Source organism: Bos indicus, chromosome 11 (genome assembly GCF_029378745.1).
Source record: "Bos indicus isolate NIAB-ARS_2022 breed Sahiwal x Tharparkar chromosome 11, NIAB-ARS_B.indTharparkar_mat_pri_1.0, whole genome shotgun sequence".
Lineage (NCBI taxonomy): Eukaryota > Metazoa > Chordata > Mammalia > Artiodactyla > Bovidae > Bos > Bos indicus.
Genome location: NC_091770.1, coordinates 4,782,687 through 4,801,255, shown reverse-complemented (window position 1 = coordinate 4,801,255; position 18,569 = coordinate 4,782,687). Strand labels below are relative to the sequence as shown.

Below are 18,569 nucleotides of genomic sequence, written 5' to 3'. Positions count from 1 at the left end.
ACTCCAGTATTCTTGCCTGGAGAATTCCATGGACAGAAGAGCCTGGCGGGCTACAGTCCATGGAGGGTCACAAAGAGTCGGACATGACTGAGTGACTACCACACACACACACAATGAGTTACCTAAATTAAAAGAAAATAGGTGGGCAAAGAACAATCAGAAGATCTCATGATAAATGTTCTTAGAATCCATGAAGAAACCATGCCCTCTTCTGGGGAGAAACAGACTAAAGTGTCCTAGAAGGAATTTCGTTGTTGAACCCAGTGTCTAATAAAACACTGGGGCTTCATCATCAAACCGAGAATATCATTCCATGAAGTATTGTTTTAATTCTCTTCTTCAGCAGTGCTAATTGGTATTAATGTTTCCTTGAGCATTAAAAATGCATAAGCCACCCCATCCATGTCGTGTAATCACACCCACAGTGACTGGGCTTTGTTAGTCTCTTGACCATCCAGTTGGCTAAAGAGCATTGCTTGCAAATTTCAAGGCTATGTTTGAACATGAAAATCACTCTGAGCCAGTAGATGTGTCTGGGGCTCACCCACTGAGCATCTGTGAGAGCAGAAAGATTATGGAGAAAAGACATCGGGACAAATGCAGTAGAAAGCCCTAGACTTTTAGTGCACAGCTAGAGGAAGGTCAGGGGAGGGGGATGATGGCGTAATGGTGCATAGGCAATCTCATTTATTACCCCACCCTCTGTTGGAATGTGCTGTGAGCACAAGCACCAGGGAAGAGGTGAAATTTCCAAGGGACTTGAAATCTATAGAAATTAATAAATGTAATAATAAGGAAAGGAATCAGGAGACGCATGGTTAAGTTCATGAGGTGTGCAGGCATGGGCATCATATGCCAAAGACGAGAGCATACAGGAGAATTGCCTTTGCTTTCCTCACCATTTCTTTCCATTTCAACTTAAACAGTTCAGGGAAAAGGGAGGAGATAATAGATATAATAGAATAAATGTACTTCCTCTCAGCTTGGAGTCTTTGACATAAAGAAGAACAAAGGAAATAGCTGTTCAGTCCCTTCTGTGTTCAGTCTCTTCTTTATGTCTGCTCTTTCGTTTAATCCTAACAGTAGCTGTATGAAGTAGGCATTGCAGCCCCATTCTGCACAGGATGAAAATGAGATTCTGCAGTTAATACCTAAACCATGGTTACATGGCTTAAAAAAAGTGACAGGATTTGAATTCAGGGATCTCTGTCCCAAAGACAGTAGGCTTTCCCTCCCATAACCTTGACCCCAAAAAGGTTGCTCTCATCCCTTCTGTGTGAGATTAAATTCCTGTCCAAGATTCTTGTTTGCATCTGCCCTATTTTTTTGGCACAGCATAACCATTGAGGTTATGTAAGCACGCCTACCTTCTTTGGAATTGTGAGTGGCACCTGCATGATATGGCATAAACCACATTCTGGCAATTCATCATCTAAGTATTTTTGTCATTGACTTTCTCTTTTCTAGGGGTAAGGGTTTTTTTTCCCCCCAAATAAAGCTTCCCCCATTAAAAAAAAAAGATAATATTATTATTTAAAAATCAGTGATGTGGTATGTTTGTGTATACAAGTGTGTGCATACACACACACCCAAAATGGAATGCTATGCAGCAAAAAAATAAAAAGAATTGTCAGGCGAGTGTATGCTTCTTGGTTCTTTGTCTCATCACAGCAAAGATTCAGAGTGATGGACATTAAAGCCCCCTCAGCGTGTCACAGCTCTCAGGTCTTGGATAGACCGTGTTATAGCTCTCAGGTCTCGAATGGACCGTGTTATAGCTCTTAGACAAATCAGTGTTACAGCTCTATTTTATTTAGAAGATAGCAGGGAAATCCATCTTCAAAGTATGAGGGCACGTCAATCCAAAGACGTGAAGAGAAGAGCTCCCCAGCACACGGGAGAGAGAGAGAGAGAGCTAGCTTTGGCTCCTTTTTTTATATGGTTTTTTTTTTTTTTTTTTTTTTCCCCTGGGCCTGTCCTATGGAAATTGGGCCAGCCAGGAGCGTTGTTTGTTTTACCTGAGGTCCTCACTCCGGTCCTTGGACCCTCCTTTGTTCTAATTTCGCGGGCTTTTCTCCTCCTTATCTTTTAGCCACCGCCATTCTGGACTCCTTTTCCCTGTTCTAACTACCTAACAGAATGAAATAATGCCCTTTGCAGCACCATGGGTGAACCTGGAGATTATCATGCTAAGTGACGTAAGTCAGACAGAGGAGGAATATCATGGTATCACTGATGGCTAGAATATAAACTATGACACGAATGAGCCTATTTACAAAACAGAACCACAGTTACAGAGACAGAAAACAAACGTACGGTTACCAAAGGGGAAAGTGGGGGAAACAAATGAGGAGTTTGGGGTTAGCAGATACAGTCATGTATATAAAATAGACAGACAACAAGATCCTACCGGATAGCACAGGGAACTATATTCAAAATCCTGTAAGAAATCATAATGGAAAAAAATAAAAATCAGAGTGTCCTCTGTGGATTATAGCACACTGGAAACTTTACAGAGCGGGTCCTACCAGCATTTCCTGTGCTGTTTCTTGCCTTTGGTTTGAAATAATTACAGTTTGGGGAATCATGACTCCACTAAGTATGTAGAAAATAGGAAAACACCGAATTTCGGAGGAACAATTTGTATCTTGATGGACTGATCTTCCCCACTCTAGGTCAGTGCTTTTTTAGTTTTGAAATTAGAAAACGGTTATGTAGATACTAAGAGAAAAGAGTGTATAAATTAAACAGAAAATTATTTTTTAATCCAAATCTTTTAAAAGAGAGCTGCTTTAGCAAGCTTGCTGATTACCACTTAATTTCATATTATAAAATGGCAGCTTATTAAGTATTGAGAAACTTAAACATTAAAATAAGTGATGCATGTTTATAGTTTCTTAAACGATGTGAGAATGTCCCGTTCATGTGTCAGACTGAACATAAGCACTTCTTTCCCTCCCTTCTGAATCTGCATTAAAATAACCAAAAGAGGCAGTGAAGGAAGGAAATACATAATAGCCCTGAAAACAGGGAAGGATTTCATTAACAAACCAGAAATTCAGCTGAGTTTCTGGAAAATGGAGAGTGGATGGGACTGTGCTGTTAGATAATCCTGGGCAGGGAAGGTGATGGCTCAGAAAAAAGAAAATACTGAAACAAACAGGAACAAGCCATAGTGGTGGGAATGTCCTTCAGAGCTCACTCCAGGAGAGACCCAGTTCCCTCTCAACCCCAACAGAGAAGAGGTGTGGACTATAGACAGTGATGGGAACATGGGTGTTCTTCCACCTTTTACTCCTACACTCCCATCTTGGCAGGTTTTCATACGGAGCTTTCAGTCTGGTTTTCCTCCCCCAGAAACCAAAGTACCAAAAAAAAAAAAAAAAAATAGTAACATTTGCCAAGAAAATTAACAGTTACCTAGAACTTCTAGTTGGGAGCTGGTACCTAAGAGAGAGGGACTTTCCTGGTAGCTTAGCTGGTAAAGAATCTGCCTGCAATGCAGGAGACCCTGGTTCAATTCCTGGGTCAGGAAGATCCCCTAGGGAAGGGATTCTTGGGCTTCCCTGGTGGCTCAGACAATAAAGAATCTGCCTGCTCAGACAGTAAAGAATCCGCCTGCAATGCAGACCTGGGTGCAATCCCTGGGTTAGGAAGATCCCCTGGAGGAGGGCATGGCAAGCCACCCCAGTATTCTTTTTTTTTTTTTTTTTAATATGTGAAAACTCTTTTTTTTTTTTTTCTTTTTTCTTTTTTTAATTTAGTGTACCAGCCCCAAGCATCCAGCATTGTGCATTGAACCTGGACTGGCATCTCGTTTCATACATGACGTTTCACATGTTTCAATGCCATTCTCCCAAATCTTCCCACCCTCTCCCTCTCCCACAGAGTCCATAAGACTGTTCTCTACATCAGTGTCTCTTTTGCTGTCTCGTATACAGGGTTATCGTTACCATCTTTCTAAATTCCATATATATGCGTTAGTATACTGTATTGGTGTTTTTCTTTCTGACTTACTTCACCCTGTATAATAGGCTCCAGTTTCATCCACCTCATTAGAACTGATTCAAATGTATTCTTTTTAATGGCTGAGTAATACTCCATTGTGTATATGTACCACAGCTTTCTTATCCATTCATCTGCTGATGGGCATCTAGGTTGCTTCCATGTCCTGGCTATTATAAACAGTGCTGCGATGAACATTGGGGTACACGTGTCTCTTTCCCTTCTGGTTTCCTCAGTGTGTATGCCCAGCAGTGGGATTGCTGGATCATAAGGCAGTTCTATTTCCAGTTTTTTAAGGAATCTCCACACTGTTCTCCATAGTGGCTGTACTAGTTTGCATTCCCACCAACAGTGTAAGAGGGTTCCCTTTTCTCCACACCCTCGCCAGCATTTATTATTTGTAGACTTTTGGATCGCAGCCATTCTGACTGGTGTGAAATGGTACCTCACACCCCAGTATTCTTGCCTGGAGAATCCCATGGACAGAGTAGTCTGGCAGGCTACAGTCCGTAGGGTCACAAAAAGTTGGTCACGACTGAGTGACTAAGCACAGGCACATACATGCATCTAAGAGAGAAGCAGAGTAGATTCTGAGATAATACCAAACCTTAAAAATAGACATCTATGGTTCAGATCAGTCACTCAGTCGTGTCTGAATCTTTGGACCCCGTGGACTGCAGCATGCCAGGCTTCCCTGTCCATCACCAACTCCTGGAGCTTGCTCAAACTCATGTCCATCAGGTCACTGATGCCATCCAACCATCTGATCCTCTGTCATCCCCTTCTCCTCCTGCCTTCAATCTTTCCCAGCATCAGGGTCTTTTCAAATGAGTCAGTTCTTCACATCAGGTGGCCAAAGTATTGGAGTTTCAGCTTCAGCATCAGTTCTTCCAGTGAATATTTGGGACTGATTTCCTTTAAGATTGACTGGTATGGTCTCCTTGCAGTCCAAGGGACTCTCAAGAGTCTTCTCCAACATCTAAGGTTGGTGGAAGAAAAATCAGTTTTTCTCAAGAGGGAAATAAACCAAAATGCTGTACACCCAAAATAAACTACTTCCTATTTTTGCTGGGGGTTCAGAGGACAGTCAGGATTCCCAGCTTGTCTTGAGAGTTCTTCTCTCCTGAACTCTTAATTAACTTACTCTGTCCACTTAGAAAAAGCTGTAAATCAGCCCCTCCCTACAAGGGAAACATATGTTAGCAAGATGGATCAATATACTAATACAGAAAATCCACACCAGTACCTTTTTAACCAGTTTGAATTCACATTCAAAAAGGTGAATACATAACCTTGAGCAACAAAGAAAAACACTGACCCAGAGGAAATCTACTTAATTCAAGAAACAGAAGAAAAAAATTTCAAATGTGACTGCAGTCTTTAGAAGCAATTGAAATTATTTGCATCAAATAAAAAGAACAGATTGGTATGAAAAAGAAGCAGTTATAGAACAAATGAGTGCTTGAGAATCAAAAATAAAGTTGACAAAACTTTTAAATTTAATAGAAATGATGGATAATAGCTGAAGTCTAGAATATAAGGTTGAAAACATTTTTTTTCTGAATATAAAGCAAAAGAGATGAAAAATATGAAAGGAAATTAAGGCACGTTAAGATTAGTCATTACAGAAAGATCAAATCTGGCTATGTAGAATATACCACAAAAAGAAAACAAAGAAAATAGAGAAGAACAAATAATAATAGAATGAGAATCCCTAGGGAAATGAGCACTTATTATCAAAAATATTTACGTACAATAAAACAAGAGACCTTGAACAAAAGCAAGGAAAAACAACACACAGCCAAGAATTAAAGAGACCTCCAAGGACTTCAGATGCTGGAATTACCAAGCTCAGAACATAAAGTAAGAATGTTTATGTTAATTTTCAAAAATGAGAAAATTGAAAATATGGTATTTAAAAGTATACTAATCAGAACCTCTACAGAAATTAAAATTTCTTTGGTTAGGTTTAACTGTAGTTTAGATATAGGTGAAGAAAAAGTAATGAAGCAGGAAATTGAACTTAAGAAATTACCTAGAATGCAATTGAGAAAAGAAGTTTAAAAACCTGGGATATACAGCAAGAAGGTCTAACATATATTTAACTAGAATTCCAGAAAAAGATAAGGAAGAAGAGGGAATGTTAAAGGAGATGATGGCTGAAATTTTTCCACAATTGAAAGACTCTACCTTGCAGATTCAAGAAATCCAATGAATATTAAGCAGGATAAAGAAAAATAAGTCCACACTAGACACATAATAGTTAAACTGCAAACCATATACATAAAGAAAAATTCTTAAAATACCATTTAATAAGGAAGCAACAGTTAAACTTCCAGTTGACTTTTGACAGCAGCTGTGGGAACCAGGAGACAATGAAATTATAACTTCGTTTTTCTGTATGTGGAAACTGACAAAGTTGATTCTCACATTTATTTGATATTACAAAGGACCAAAAATACATAGCTCATATTCTTGAAGAAGAGTGAGGCTGAAGGCTTGTGTTACCAATATTATGAATGAATGAATATTTTAGCTGAGTAATAAGATGGTAAGGGACAGGGAGGCCTGGCGTGCTGCAGTCCATGGGGTTGCAAAGAGTAGGACGTGACTTGGCGACTGAACAACAAAACTAAGTAATGAAGATAATACTAGGCAAATTGAGCGGTGAAACGGTATAGAGGAAACAGACCCACAGATATATGAAAACTAGATTCATGTCAGAGCTAACAATATAGATCAATGGAGAAAGAATGGCTTCTTAATAGATAGTGCCAACATAACTGGTAATCTATAGGGAGAAAAAGGAAGTTAACTCCTACCTCACATCATACACAGAAACTATTCCAGGTATTTGTAAAAGACCTAAATGTGACAAGTAAAATTATACACTTTCAAAAGGGTATAGAGAACATCTTTCTGATGTATTTCTTAAGTAAAACACCAAAAGAAAATGTCAAATATAGGAAAATAGAAGGTTTTTATTGATGCTTTTGAACTGTGGTGTTGGAGAAGACTCTTGAGAGTCCCTTGGACTGCAAGGAGATCCAACCAGTACATCCTAAAAGATGTCCCAAATATTCATTGGAAGGACTGGTGCTGAAGTTGAAACTCCAATATTTTGGCCACCTGATGCGAAGAACTGACTCACTGGAAAAGACCCTGATGCTGGGAAAGATTGAAGGCAGGAGGAGAAGGGGACAACAGAGGATGAGATGGTTGGATGGCATCACCAGCTCGATGGACATGAGTTTGAGTAAGCTCCAGGAGTTGGTAATGGACAGGGAAGCCTGGCGTGCTGCAGTCCATGGGGTTGCAAAGAGTCAGACACGACTGAGCGACTGAGCTGAACTAAATAAGGGGATGCTGCACAGCAGTGAGGATGAATGAACCAAAGCTAGGTGCATCATGTTGGCTGAATCTAAAAACCATACTACTGAATGACAGAAGTAAGTTCCAGAAGAATGCATACAGTACGAGTCCATTGATGTGAAATTTAAAATCAGGAAAAACTGAAGACTATTTTGTTTACAAATAAATACAGGGCAGCCAAAACTATCAAGAAAAGATGGAAGATTAATACAAGATTCCATTACTTGCTAATTGGAACTCAATAGGATGCAGGCCTAAGAGGATTCTGGGTTATTTATTTGTCAGTGTCCCATTTCTGGGCTTGCAAGGTGTTTTCACAATTAACCTAATTTGCTTTTTAAAAACTGTGTGTGTGTGTGTGTGTGTGTGTGTGTGTGTGTGTGTTCAGTCGCTTCAGTTGTGTCCGACTCTTTGCAACTCCATGGACTGTAGCCCACCAGGTTCCTCTGTCCATGGGATTTCCCAGGCAAGAGTACAGGAGTGGGTTGCCATGCCCTCCTCCAGGGGATCTTCCTGACCCAGGATTGGAAGGTTTGTTCTTTACCACTAGCACCACCCAGGAAGCCTATGTATATACACACACACACACACATTTTTACACACATTACATGCATGCTTTATTGAACTTCTTTCTAGGAAAAGCATAGCCTTTGTCTGAGACAGATTAATCTATGCCACAGTGAGATATAAGAATGAGAATCCATTTGACGTAAATGCTGGGAACCCTTGTCTTCATTCAAGTTTAGTGGCAGTCCCTCTACACAGGTCCAGTCTTTCTACTGTTTCTTAGAGATTATATTTATATTGTTACAATATTGTAAATTCCATTATTCATATATAATTTTTCTCAGTGGCCTATAGGTACTTCCCAAAATTAAATTATTAATTAAATTAATATTAATGAGATGACTCAATAATTACTGAACAGAGTATAAATATTTTAAATCTCGGCTATGCAGGAAGAAAGATATAGCTGTGCAGAGTAGGATTGATAGAGGGAGGGGAGAGCAGGAGGGAAGCATAAATGGGGGGCTTCTTCACTTCACATAGTATAAAAGAAAAGGTACTGTCAGAAGTTGATTAATCAAAAAATAGAGGATTAAATTTATTTATAGTTGAAATACCCACTAGACATTAAAGACTTCCCTGGTGGCTCAGACGGTAAAGCATCTGTCTACAATGCGGGAGACCTGGGTTCGATCCCTGGGTTGGGAAGATCCCCTGGAGGAGGAAATGGCAATCCACTCCAGGACTATTGCCTGGAAAATACCATGGACAGAGGAGCCTGGTAGGCTACAGTCCATGGGGTCGCAAAGAGTCGGACACGACTGAGCAACTTCACTCAGACATTAAAAGGGCTTCCCTCATGGCTCAGATGGTAAAGCAATACAGGAGATGTGGGTTTGATCCCTGGGTTCAGAAGATCCCCTGGAGGAGGTCATGGCAATCCCCTCCAAGATTCATGCCTGGAGAATGCCCATGGACATAGGAGCCTGGCAAGCTACAGTCCATGGGGGTCACAAAAAGTCAGACACGACTGAGTGACTAAGCACAGCACAGACATTAAAAGTAGTTAAAGAACTGGCAACAGTGGTAAGAAGGGAGGTGGTCATAGTGTATTAAATATCTTCTCTCATTTTTCATATTAGAAATTATTATGTAGTCTCTGAAGTTGATTTATCTAAAAATAAGTGTCATAATGGTTGTTACCATGAGCACAGATTACTTTTACTATAAAGAAATGTTGTAGTATAGCATCAGTTTCCTTCCAAGCAGAATGCAGCCCAGGTCTATTTTGATTTCCTTTTCACAGTACAACTTATGTAGAGTGCAGTACTCCAGTCGTGCAGTCATTCAGTTAAATTAGACATTATCTAGAAGGCAATGGCACCCCACTCCGGTACTCTTGCCTGGAAAATCCCATGGACGGAGGAGCCTGGTAGGCTGCAGTCCATGGGGTCGCTAAGAGTCCGACACGACTGAGCGACTTCACTTTCACTTTTCACTTTCATGCACTGGAGAAGGAAATGGCAACCCACTCCAGTGTTCTTGCCTGGAGAATCCCAGGGACGGGGGAGCCTGGTGGGCTGCTGTCTATGGGGTCACACGGAGTCGGACACGACTGAAGTGACTTAGCATAACATAGCATCTTTCCAGACAGAGTACACACCATATAAGCCCTTGGTACATTTATTGGATTAAATATGTATCTGCTGCTGCTGCTGCTAAGTCGCTTCAGTCATGTCTGACTCTGTGCAACCCCATAGACGGCAGCCCACCAGGCTTCCTGTCCCTGGGATTCTCCAGGCAAGAACACTGGAGTGGGTTGCCATTTCCTTCTCCAATGCGTGAAAGTGAAGTCGTTCAGTCGTGTCCGACTCTAGCGACCCCGTGGACTGCAGCCTACCAGGCTCCTCCGTGCATGGGATTTTCTAGGCAAAAGTACTGGAATGGGGTGCCATTGCCTTCTCTGAACATGTAGCTACTGTAACTTTTTAAGTGGCCTGTTGGAGCCTCGAAACTTTCCTACGTCAGATTCTGTATCCATCTCAGTGGAACGTGCTCATACACCATTTCCTCTTTCCCACTATCGCGTGGGATTCTGCAGTAACGAAAGGTCATCAGACAGCAGACATATACTGAGTGTGTAATATGTGCGTGGTCCTGTGGAAGGCTTGGAGCGTCAAGCTGAAAGAACACATATGAGATTAACATGGACACATTGCTATATTTAAAACGGATCACCAGCAAGAGCCTAGTGTATAGCACAGAGAGCTCTATACTCAACATTATGTAACAACCTAAACGGGAAAAGAATCATAGAAAGAATGCTTTTGTTCACTCGCTAAGTCGTGTTCAACTCTTTGCCTTGCCATGGACTGCAGCATGCCAGGCTTCCCTGTCCTTCACTGTCTCCCACAGTTTGCTCAAACTCATGTCTGTTGAGTTGGTGATACCATCCGACCATCTCATCCTCTATCACTCACTTCTCCTCCTGCCCTCAATCTTTCCCAGCATCCAGGGCTTTTCCAATGAGTCAGCTCTTCGCATCAGGTGGCCAGAGTTTCAGCTTCAGATACATGTATCTGTATAATTGAATCCCTTTGCTGTACACCTGAAACTAACACAACATTGTTAATCAGCTATCAGTTCAGTTCAGTTCAGTCGCTCAGTCGTGTCCAACTCTTTGTGACCCCGTGAATCACAGCACGCCAGGCCTCCCTGTCCATCACCAACTCCCGGAGTTCACTCAGACTCATGTCCATCGAGTCAGTGATGCCATCCAGCCATCTCATCCTCTGTCGTCCCCTTCTCCTCCTGCCCCCAATCCCTCCCAGCATCAGAGTCTTTTCCAATGAGTCAACTATACTCCAACATAAAATAAAAAGTTAAAAAGAAATTTAAAAAGAAAAAACACAAATAACATAGATATACGTGTACATATCTATTTACATGTGTGAGTATAAATATATATACACATACATGTGTGAGTATAAATATGTATACACATACGTGTGTGTGTGTGTAATTTTTCTTTCTATGGCTCATTTTTCTCTCTGCCTGTCCGTAATTATATTTCCTCATCAAGATGACCATGGTGCACCTGAGTTCGTCTCTTATGCCCAGTGTCTTCAAAAGATCGATTCAGGTCCCTTCCAAAGGACAGCAATGTGGAATCTATTGTGAAATCAGCTGAAATAGTCAGAACGACCCCCAGTAGTCCTGTTTGGTGGTAGCAAGGAAACATCTCCTGAGCACCCAACTTTTCAGTATCTTCCTGAGCACTTTTTCTGGCTTACATTCATCATTTTTCCCTTGGGTCCTGATAAAGAGCCTATGATTCTTCCTGGCTTATACACTTAGACATTTCAAGTTAACTTCAGAAATTGCATCACCTAAAATTTCCAGATATTGGGGGAGAATTTTGTTTCGTTTTTTCCGATGAACAGACATAGTTTTAATTCCTGACCTTATCCTGAGCTTACTTTTCCCCCAGAAAGGTTAATTCATGATCAGCTGAGAGCATTCACTCCCAGACTGTTCACAAATGCCTCATTTGGCCCTGTTGCATCCTTCCTGTTTGCCAGAAACTGTTCTGTTTTCCCCGTCGCCACAACATAAGTGCTGCTAAGAGCAGAGGTAATCAGCTGCAGCTTTGCGCCTGCGCTGATCCAGCCCCCAATCCCCACAGCCCCCAGACCCCAGGTGCAGTAAGGCCTCTGTCCCCCAGCCCGCGGGTTATCTGGCAGCATTGTTGATCAAGGTAAAACATGTTTATTCAAGCATCCAAATAATGTCTTTATATAGCGTGTTGATTTTTTTTTTGGACATAAGTTGTTCAGAAATGTTTACTGTTGCCTGCTGTTCACGCTCCTGATGATGATGAGATGTGGGGTGACTTCTGGTGGCTGCAGACCAGGAAACATAACCGGTTTCTCCAAACAAAGGGGGGAAACTCACTGTATTTAAGAAAACTTAAACCTCTGTCTAGTTGTCTTTTTCATGTTGAGTTTTAAGCCAGCGTTTTCAGTCTCCTCTTTTATCCTCATCCAGAGGATCTCTAGTTCCTCTTCACTTTCTGTCATTAAGCTGGCATCATCTGCATATCTGAGGCTGTTGATGTTTCACCCAGCAATCTTGGTAAGGACAGAGGAGTCTGGCGGGCTGCAGTCTATGGGGGTCACAGAGAGTCGGACACAACTGAACAAGAAGAGCAGCTCATTGTCTTTACCTGTCTTAGGTAATGCAGCTACTGTGACTCTGTATTTGGGGATTCTGGCAGGGATTGTGGTTACTTATTGGAAAGTAATTCTGGAAACTACTAAATTAGGTTATTTTCTCACATGAAAGTAGCTGACAAGGTCTTGCCTGTCTCTCAATGAGTTCACAACAGGTCTGGCCTGGAAGACAAAATATGATATGGAAATATGAGCTTCAAAGTTTATTAATTTGCTGTCTCTACTTTTACTTCACTGTGATTTCCTGTGTTTGGGGGCTCTGTCTGATCAGGGTTTGCTGCTGAGGCAGTTAAAACAGGTGTTGTGACTTTTTTACAAGGCAGCTGCCCTTCATGGGCACTCCAGGCAATATGTGGGTGCTCATTAGCGCGGTCACACCTGAGATAGATGTGTGGGCCATATAGAATGGTCTTCTGTCTCTCACAACTGTTTCATTTCCTACAAGGAAAAAAGAAGTTTACTTTTGAGTTCAGCGTGGACCGCATCTTTGCAGTGTGTTCGTCATGTGATTTAGGAGGTCATTCCTGAGCCCAGGTGTCAAAAAGGGGCTTGGTACAGGACATAAACCTGAGGCCCTTAATGATAGACTGAGGGATTCTACGAGGTCTCCAGGCCTGACTTGAAATAGCAAACTAAAGCAAGTCGCCACCTTCAGTCCCATCTCTTGCAACTCATAATCTTCTCTGGGGTTTGTTAAACTATCAGCAATGCATAGCCAGCATGCTATGCTATGCTATGCTAAGCCACTTCAGTCGTGTCTGACTCTGTGCGACCCCAATAGCCAGAGCTAACTCACAGTGGCAGGCGTGACCCTTCTGTCTCCTCTCTTGTTGTTTAGTCGCTCAGTTGTGTCCAACTCTGTGACCCCATGGACTATAGCCCACCAGGTTCCTCTGTCCGTGAAATTGACCAGGCAAGAATACTGGAGGGGGTTGCCATTTTCTGCTCCAGGGAATCTGGTATCGAATCCTTGTCTCCTGCTTAGCAGATGGATTCTTCACCACTGAGCCACCTGGGAAGCCCTTCTATCTCCTAGCCTCAAGGAAATAAAAAGAAGTGCCTTGTAATATGAGGATGTATAGTTTCAAGCCAGCAGTGGTTGAGGATCTAAGAATTATATCTACTGTGAGAGGAATTTGCCCTTTAAAACTCCAAAAAATGGACCCATCCAATCCTTGACCACATACGGCAGAAATGTTGCTTAACTAGCCTCTCAGATGGTCAGGAAGGATTGCTGATTTGCATCTTATTCTGCGTTAACAGGGTGACCCCAGAATCTGCTGCCAGGGCTCTCTATGGAGTGTCATTCTTGGGGATCTTGTAAGCTGGGGTGCAGCCTCAGTGTTGTGTTCAATCCTCTTGTCCAAGCTCTGATGCTGCACACCTGGTTTAGCTTGTGTTAGGGCTAAACACAAACTAGACACCACCATCCCACGTGGCGCTGGTGGTAAAGAACCCGCCTGCCTATGCAGGAGACACAAGAGACTCAGGTTCAATCCCTGGTTGAGGAAGATCCCCCAGACGAGGGCATGGCAACCGACTCCAGTATTCTTGCCTGGAGAATCCCATGGACAGAGGAGCCACAGGGTCAGGAAGAGTCAGACACAACTGAAGTGACTGAGGATACACATGGCAGAAAGTATCAAAGTGCCTTGCATCTAGAATGCTAATGGGGTTTATTTCCTTAAATTTTCTGTAAAATGAAGGGGAAGAAAACAGGTTCCATCTGTAAGATATTTATCTTTTGGCAGGGTCTCCACTCTGAGCCTTTGGTTGTTTGCAAACAGCTCCTTCGTACCTATTCATAGATCCGTGCCCGGGCAATTGTATTACAGAGAAGAAACTATTTTGCAAATCCAGTTCTTGGACAATAAAAAGATGTTTTAAAAGCCTCCTGCTGCACATTTTGAATGATTGTTAATATTGAATCTCTCTTAAATCTTAAAGGCTGTAACACTCACATGTTGATTTTTTTTTTTTTTTCTGCTTCCTTTTTTAAGAGAAAGGTGATGCCGAGCCGGAGAGTCCAGACAATGGCACATCGAACACATCGTAAGTCTCTTTCCTGTTTCTATCCCGAGTTCTTTAATACGCTTATAATACAAAATAGCACAAATATCTTGTTATAGTAATAATAATAATGGAAGGAAGTCTGTGGTTCTCTTTCTCATGATAATGTCTGCTTAAATGCTTTTGCATGCAGTTGCATTTGAGGTCTTTCTAATGCTTTAGCCCAGTAAGAGTAATCTTGAAAACACAAGGCTCCTCTTTATAATGTACAGATAGATGTAATGAGATTTGATGGTATTATGGGGCGGAGGAAGGGAGGAGAGCTTTTGGACCTTGCTCAGCAATGCCTATCACTGTCATAGATAATTGGAGAGCGTTTCTCACATGCTGGGAGATCGTCTGTCCTACACACCTGGGAAGTACCAGTGTCATTTTAAGGCCTGCCCTTTGCAACTCACCTCTGAATTATGTGAAATATACAGTTATAGACATCTCTGGACCATGAAGGGATTATTCATTTTTTGAGTTTACAAACGCAGTTGTAAAGAGATAACAAAGGGCTCTTTTTAAGCACATTCTTCATTCCACATTTCGTCTTTCTCCTCTCAATACTCAAGCAATCGAAAAACGTTCGGATGATTAATTTGATGCCCAGTTTATGTGCCAAAGTTTACATAACTTACGCGCTAACAAATTATTTTGGCTGAATAGGAATTAATAACAGGTTTTTTCCTTAAAAATCATTGTTTTTATCATTTCTGAAGAGTTAAATGTGATTTCTTATTATAAGACAGTTTTGTGGATATATCTATATTTGGACCAGTGCTCTTCTTACTAAGCATTTAAAGTGCTTTCTAGCCATCAGAAATGACAGCTTGTGATATAACATTATTGAGTGTATTTGTCCAAGATGTGTTTCTCAGTCTAGGAAGAGTCTTTGGCTTGCATAGGATGACTATTTATTTCATAAAGATTGTGATTATTTGCTGGTCTTTCTTAAGATATTATCCTAAAAGTTGTAAGTGGTTCTATTATCATGATTTCTAATGATATAATGATTGTGACTGGTTTCAAATTGTTAAAGTATTACTAATTTTTAAATTTTTTACTATATAAAATAGGAAAAGGGTTTTAATGCCATCTGGAGGCATTCTAGAGAACTGAAAAGGGTAGAGTCACTTTTAAAGATTTAGTTCTTTCGAGCAACGTTTGAGACTAGAGAAGAATTTACGCAACTAAAATATTAACTATTTGAGAGTAAGTTTTATTTTTATAATTAATTTTATAAAAGTGTTAATTATTATAGAAGTAACCATTTTTCAACAAAATCATTTTAAAAGCATACAAAATATGTTGGAAAGCAGCTAGCATCCTACATTTAATTTTTTCAAATTTAAAATCACATACAATGGGAATTCCCTGGCTGTCCAGCGGGTAAGACACCATACTTTCACTGCCCAGAGCCCAGGTTCAGCTCCTGGTTGGGCAACTAAGATCCCACAAACCTCACAGAACAACCGAAAAAGAAAAATCACATTCAATAGACTCAAATTTTGTTAATACAGTTTGATGTGCCACTAAAGCTCTCCTTCCCTTATACGTTTCTGAAAAGCCTTAGTTTCTATAACTCATTACCTTAACAAAATCAATATGTTGTCTGAGAAGTTACTTTAAAACCCTCCAGAGATTTGTGAATAGTGAAAGCTTGAAGCATGACCCCACATTCCTGAACAAAGCAGTTCCTTATTCATCTGCTCACATCCTGCCTCTTGAACTAGAAATAGCAGAAATCAAGTCTGAGGTTGGACCTGTATTAAAAGTGGAGACTTCTGAGCTTGATCCTCTCAAAGAGCCCTCTAGCAGTGTTCCTGTTATGATTAGGCAAGAGGAATAGCTTATTACGAATAAAGAGCAGGAACTCAGGCTGCCTTAACTTGGGTAGAGATTTACAGTCTCTGTGTGATACCCTATCTGAGCTTTATCTATGTAGACAGATAAGTAAGGCAGGGATAGTATCCTTATTTTTCATATAAGGACTCTAAGGATCAGAAAAGTCATTCAATTTGAGTGATAAAACTAGGACACAAATCTTAGGATATTTTGCTTTTTTTGGCCATTTACCATGATGAGGGAGTGAGTGGATCTTAGGAGACAAAACAAAGTCATAAGTCAAACCAAGTAGAAAAACGGGGATCTATTTATTTGTTAGATGGTAAGCATATTAGTTTGCTAGGGCTTCCGTAACAATATAGCACAGACTGGGTCCCGTGAACAAGAGAAATTTATTATCTGAGTTCTGGAAGCTAGAAACCCAATATTATCATTAGGATTTGTTTCTACTATGAAGGAAGGATCTTTTTCTAGGTCTTGTTCATTGTTCTGTAGATAAACATCTCCCTGTGTTTCTTCACATCATCTTCCTCCTATGCCTGTCTCTGTGTCCATATTTCCCCTTTTTATAAAAAATACTAGTTATGTTGGGTTTTGACCCACCCTAATGATTTCATTTTAATGTCATTACCCTGGTGAAGACCCTGTCTCCACATAAAATCACATTCTGGAGTACTGGAAGTTAGGACTTCAACATGTGGATTTTGAGAGGATACTCAGCATTAAGGGTCAGGATAATCATAATGATTCAGAAGCCAGTTCAGCAGAATCAGAGTGTATGGATGCCAGGACATGGAACAAGCTGAGAGGACCTGATGTGTATCTGCTAAGTCACTTTAGTCATGTCCGACCCTGTGTGACACCCACCAGGCTCCTCTGTTCATGGAATTTTCTAGGCAAGAATACTAGAGTGAGTTGCCATGCCCTCCTCCAAGGGATCTTCCCCACCCAGGGATTGAACCCAGGTCTCCTGCATTGCAGGGAGATTCTTTACCATCTGAGCCACCAGGGAAGCCCGAGATAACCTGATAAAACAGACCAAAATTATGAACTCCACGGGAACTGAAGGGGTGAAGCAGAGCAAAGAAAACTGTCAATAACATACACACAGGCACTGGGGAAGATACATCTTCCACATTTGTGGTTTGGTGGGAAAATGTCAACTTCCAAGATGCCTCTACATCCCTTTGTCTCTAGAGTTCCATGAACTGTGAGTTATTTAAAGGCATTTTATGGATTTAAACTTTAGTATAAAATTGAGTCTCCATACAGCTCATTTTCCAAGGAAACATCTTTCCTCACTGGCCTCTCTTAAAAGTGAGGTGGTTTAGTTGCAAAGTCATGTCTGACTCTTATAACCCCATGGACTGTACCCTGCCAGACTCCTGTCCATGGGATTCTCCAGGCAAGAATACTGGAGTGAGTTGCCATTTCCTTCTCCAGGGGATCTTCCTGACCCAGGAATCAAACCCAGGTCTCCTGCCTTGCAGGCAGATTTTTTACCAACTGAGCTGGAGATTAGCATTATTTGTGATGGCCAAGACATGGAAGCAACCTAAGTGTTCATTGATGGATGAATGGATAAAGAAAATGTGGTATATGTACACAATGGAACATTATTCAGCTTTAAACAGAGGGATATCCTGCTACTTGTGACAACACAGATAGACCTTGAGGGCATGATGCTAAGTGAAATAAATCCAACAGAAAAACAAATACCATATAACCTCACTTGTATGTAGAATCTTTAAAAAAGAGAGAGAGAGAGAGAGTGCTCATTGATACCAAGAACAGATTAGTAGCCTCCAGAGGCTGGGGGTGAGGAGGTGACCATCTTCACTTCATTTTGAGTGAAGGTGGTCAAAACGTACAAACTTCTAGTTATAAAATAAAAAAGCCCTGGGAATGTAACGTAAATCATGGTGACTATAGTTGATAATCCTGTATTAAATATATGCAAGTTGCTAAGAGTAAATCTTAAAAGCTCTCATCACACACACAAAAAAGTGTAACTATGTGTGGTAATAGATGTCAACTAGATTTACTGTCGTGATCATTTTGCAGTATATACTTGTATGGAGTCATTACTGAAACATTAGTAATTAACATTACTTCAGTAAACATTACCTACTGAAACAAGTAAAAGCAGGAGGTTAATCATAATGCATGATACGTCACTGTACAGGGATTGCCTTATAGGATAGAGTAGTCTGGATAACACCTGAGGATCCCTTCAGGATATATTATTGAATGGTTTTCTGAGTATTCATAAAGATGAGAGTTTTTTATATCTTTTTACAGTTTATTCTTAGCGCACACACAAATTAAAATTTTTGTGATAGAATGCCAGTCTTCTCAGTGATAGAGAAGCTTATGTTGGATTAACTCTCCTCCTGATAACTATTGGAAAACTCCAGATGAAATATTCTTAAAAAAACAGAACTTAAAATTTGAAGACACTAGAGTCTGATCGCGAAAAGGCAGAAAATGTTGGCAGTTTGACCCTTGAAAGAAAGAAATTGGAATGCATGAGATCTACATTTATACAGCTTC

General features: G+C 40.8%; 1 protein-coding gene across 8 annotated transcripts in view; it reads left to right on the top strand.

Annotated features, from left to right (window-relative positions):
• AFF3 (ALF transcription elongation factor 3) overlaps positions 1-18,569 on the top strand; it is a 632,364-nt gene that overhangs the window by 424,885 nt on the left and 188,910 nt on the right. For all 8 annotated transcript variants that reach the window (XM_070798074.1, XM_070798072.1, XM_019969793.2 and 5 more), the window contains one exon: positions 14,117-14,168. In XM_070798074.1, the coding sequence (XP_070654175.1) occupies positions 14,117-14,168 (52 nt within the window). The remainder of the gene's footprint in view (positions 1-14,116; positions 14,169-18,569) is intronic.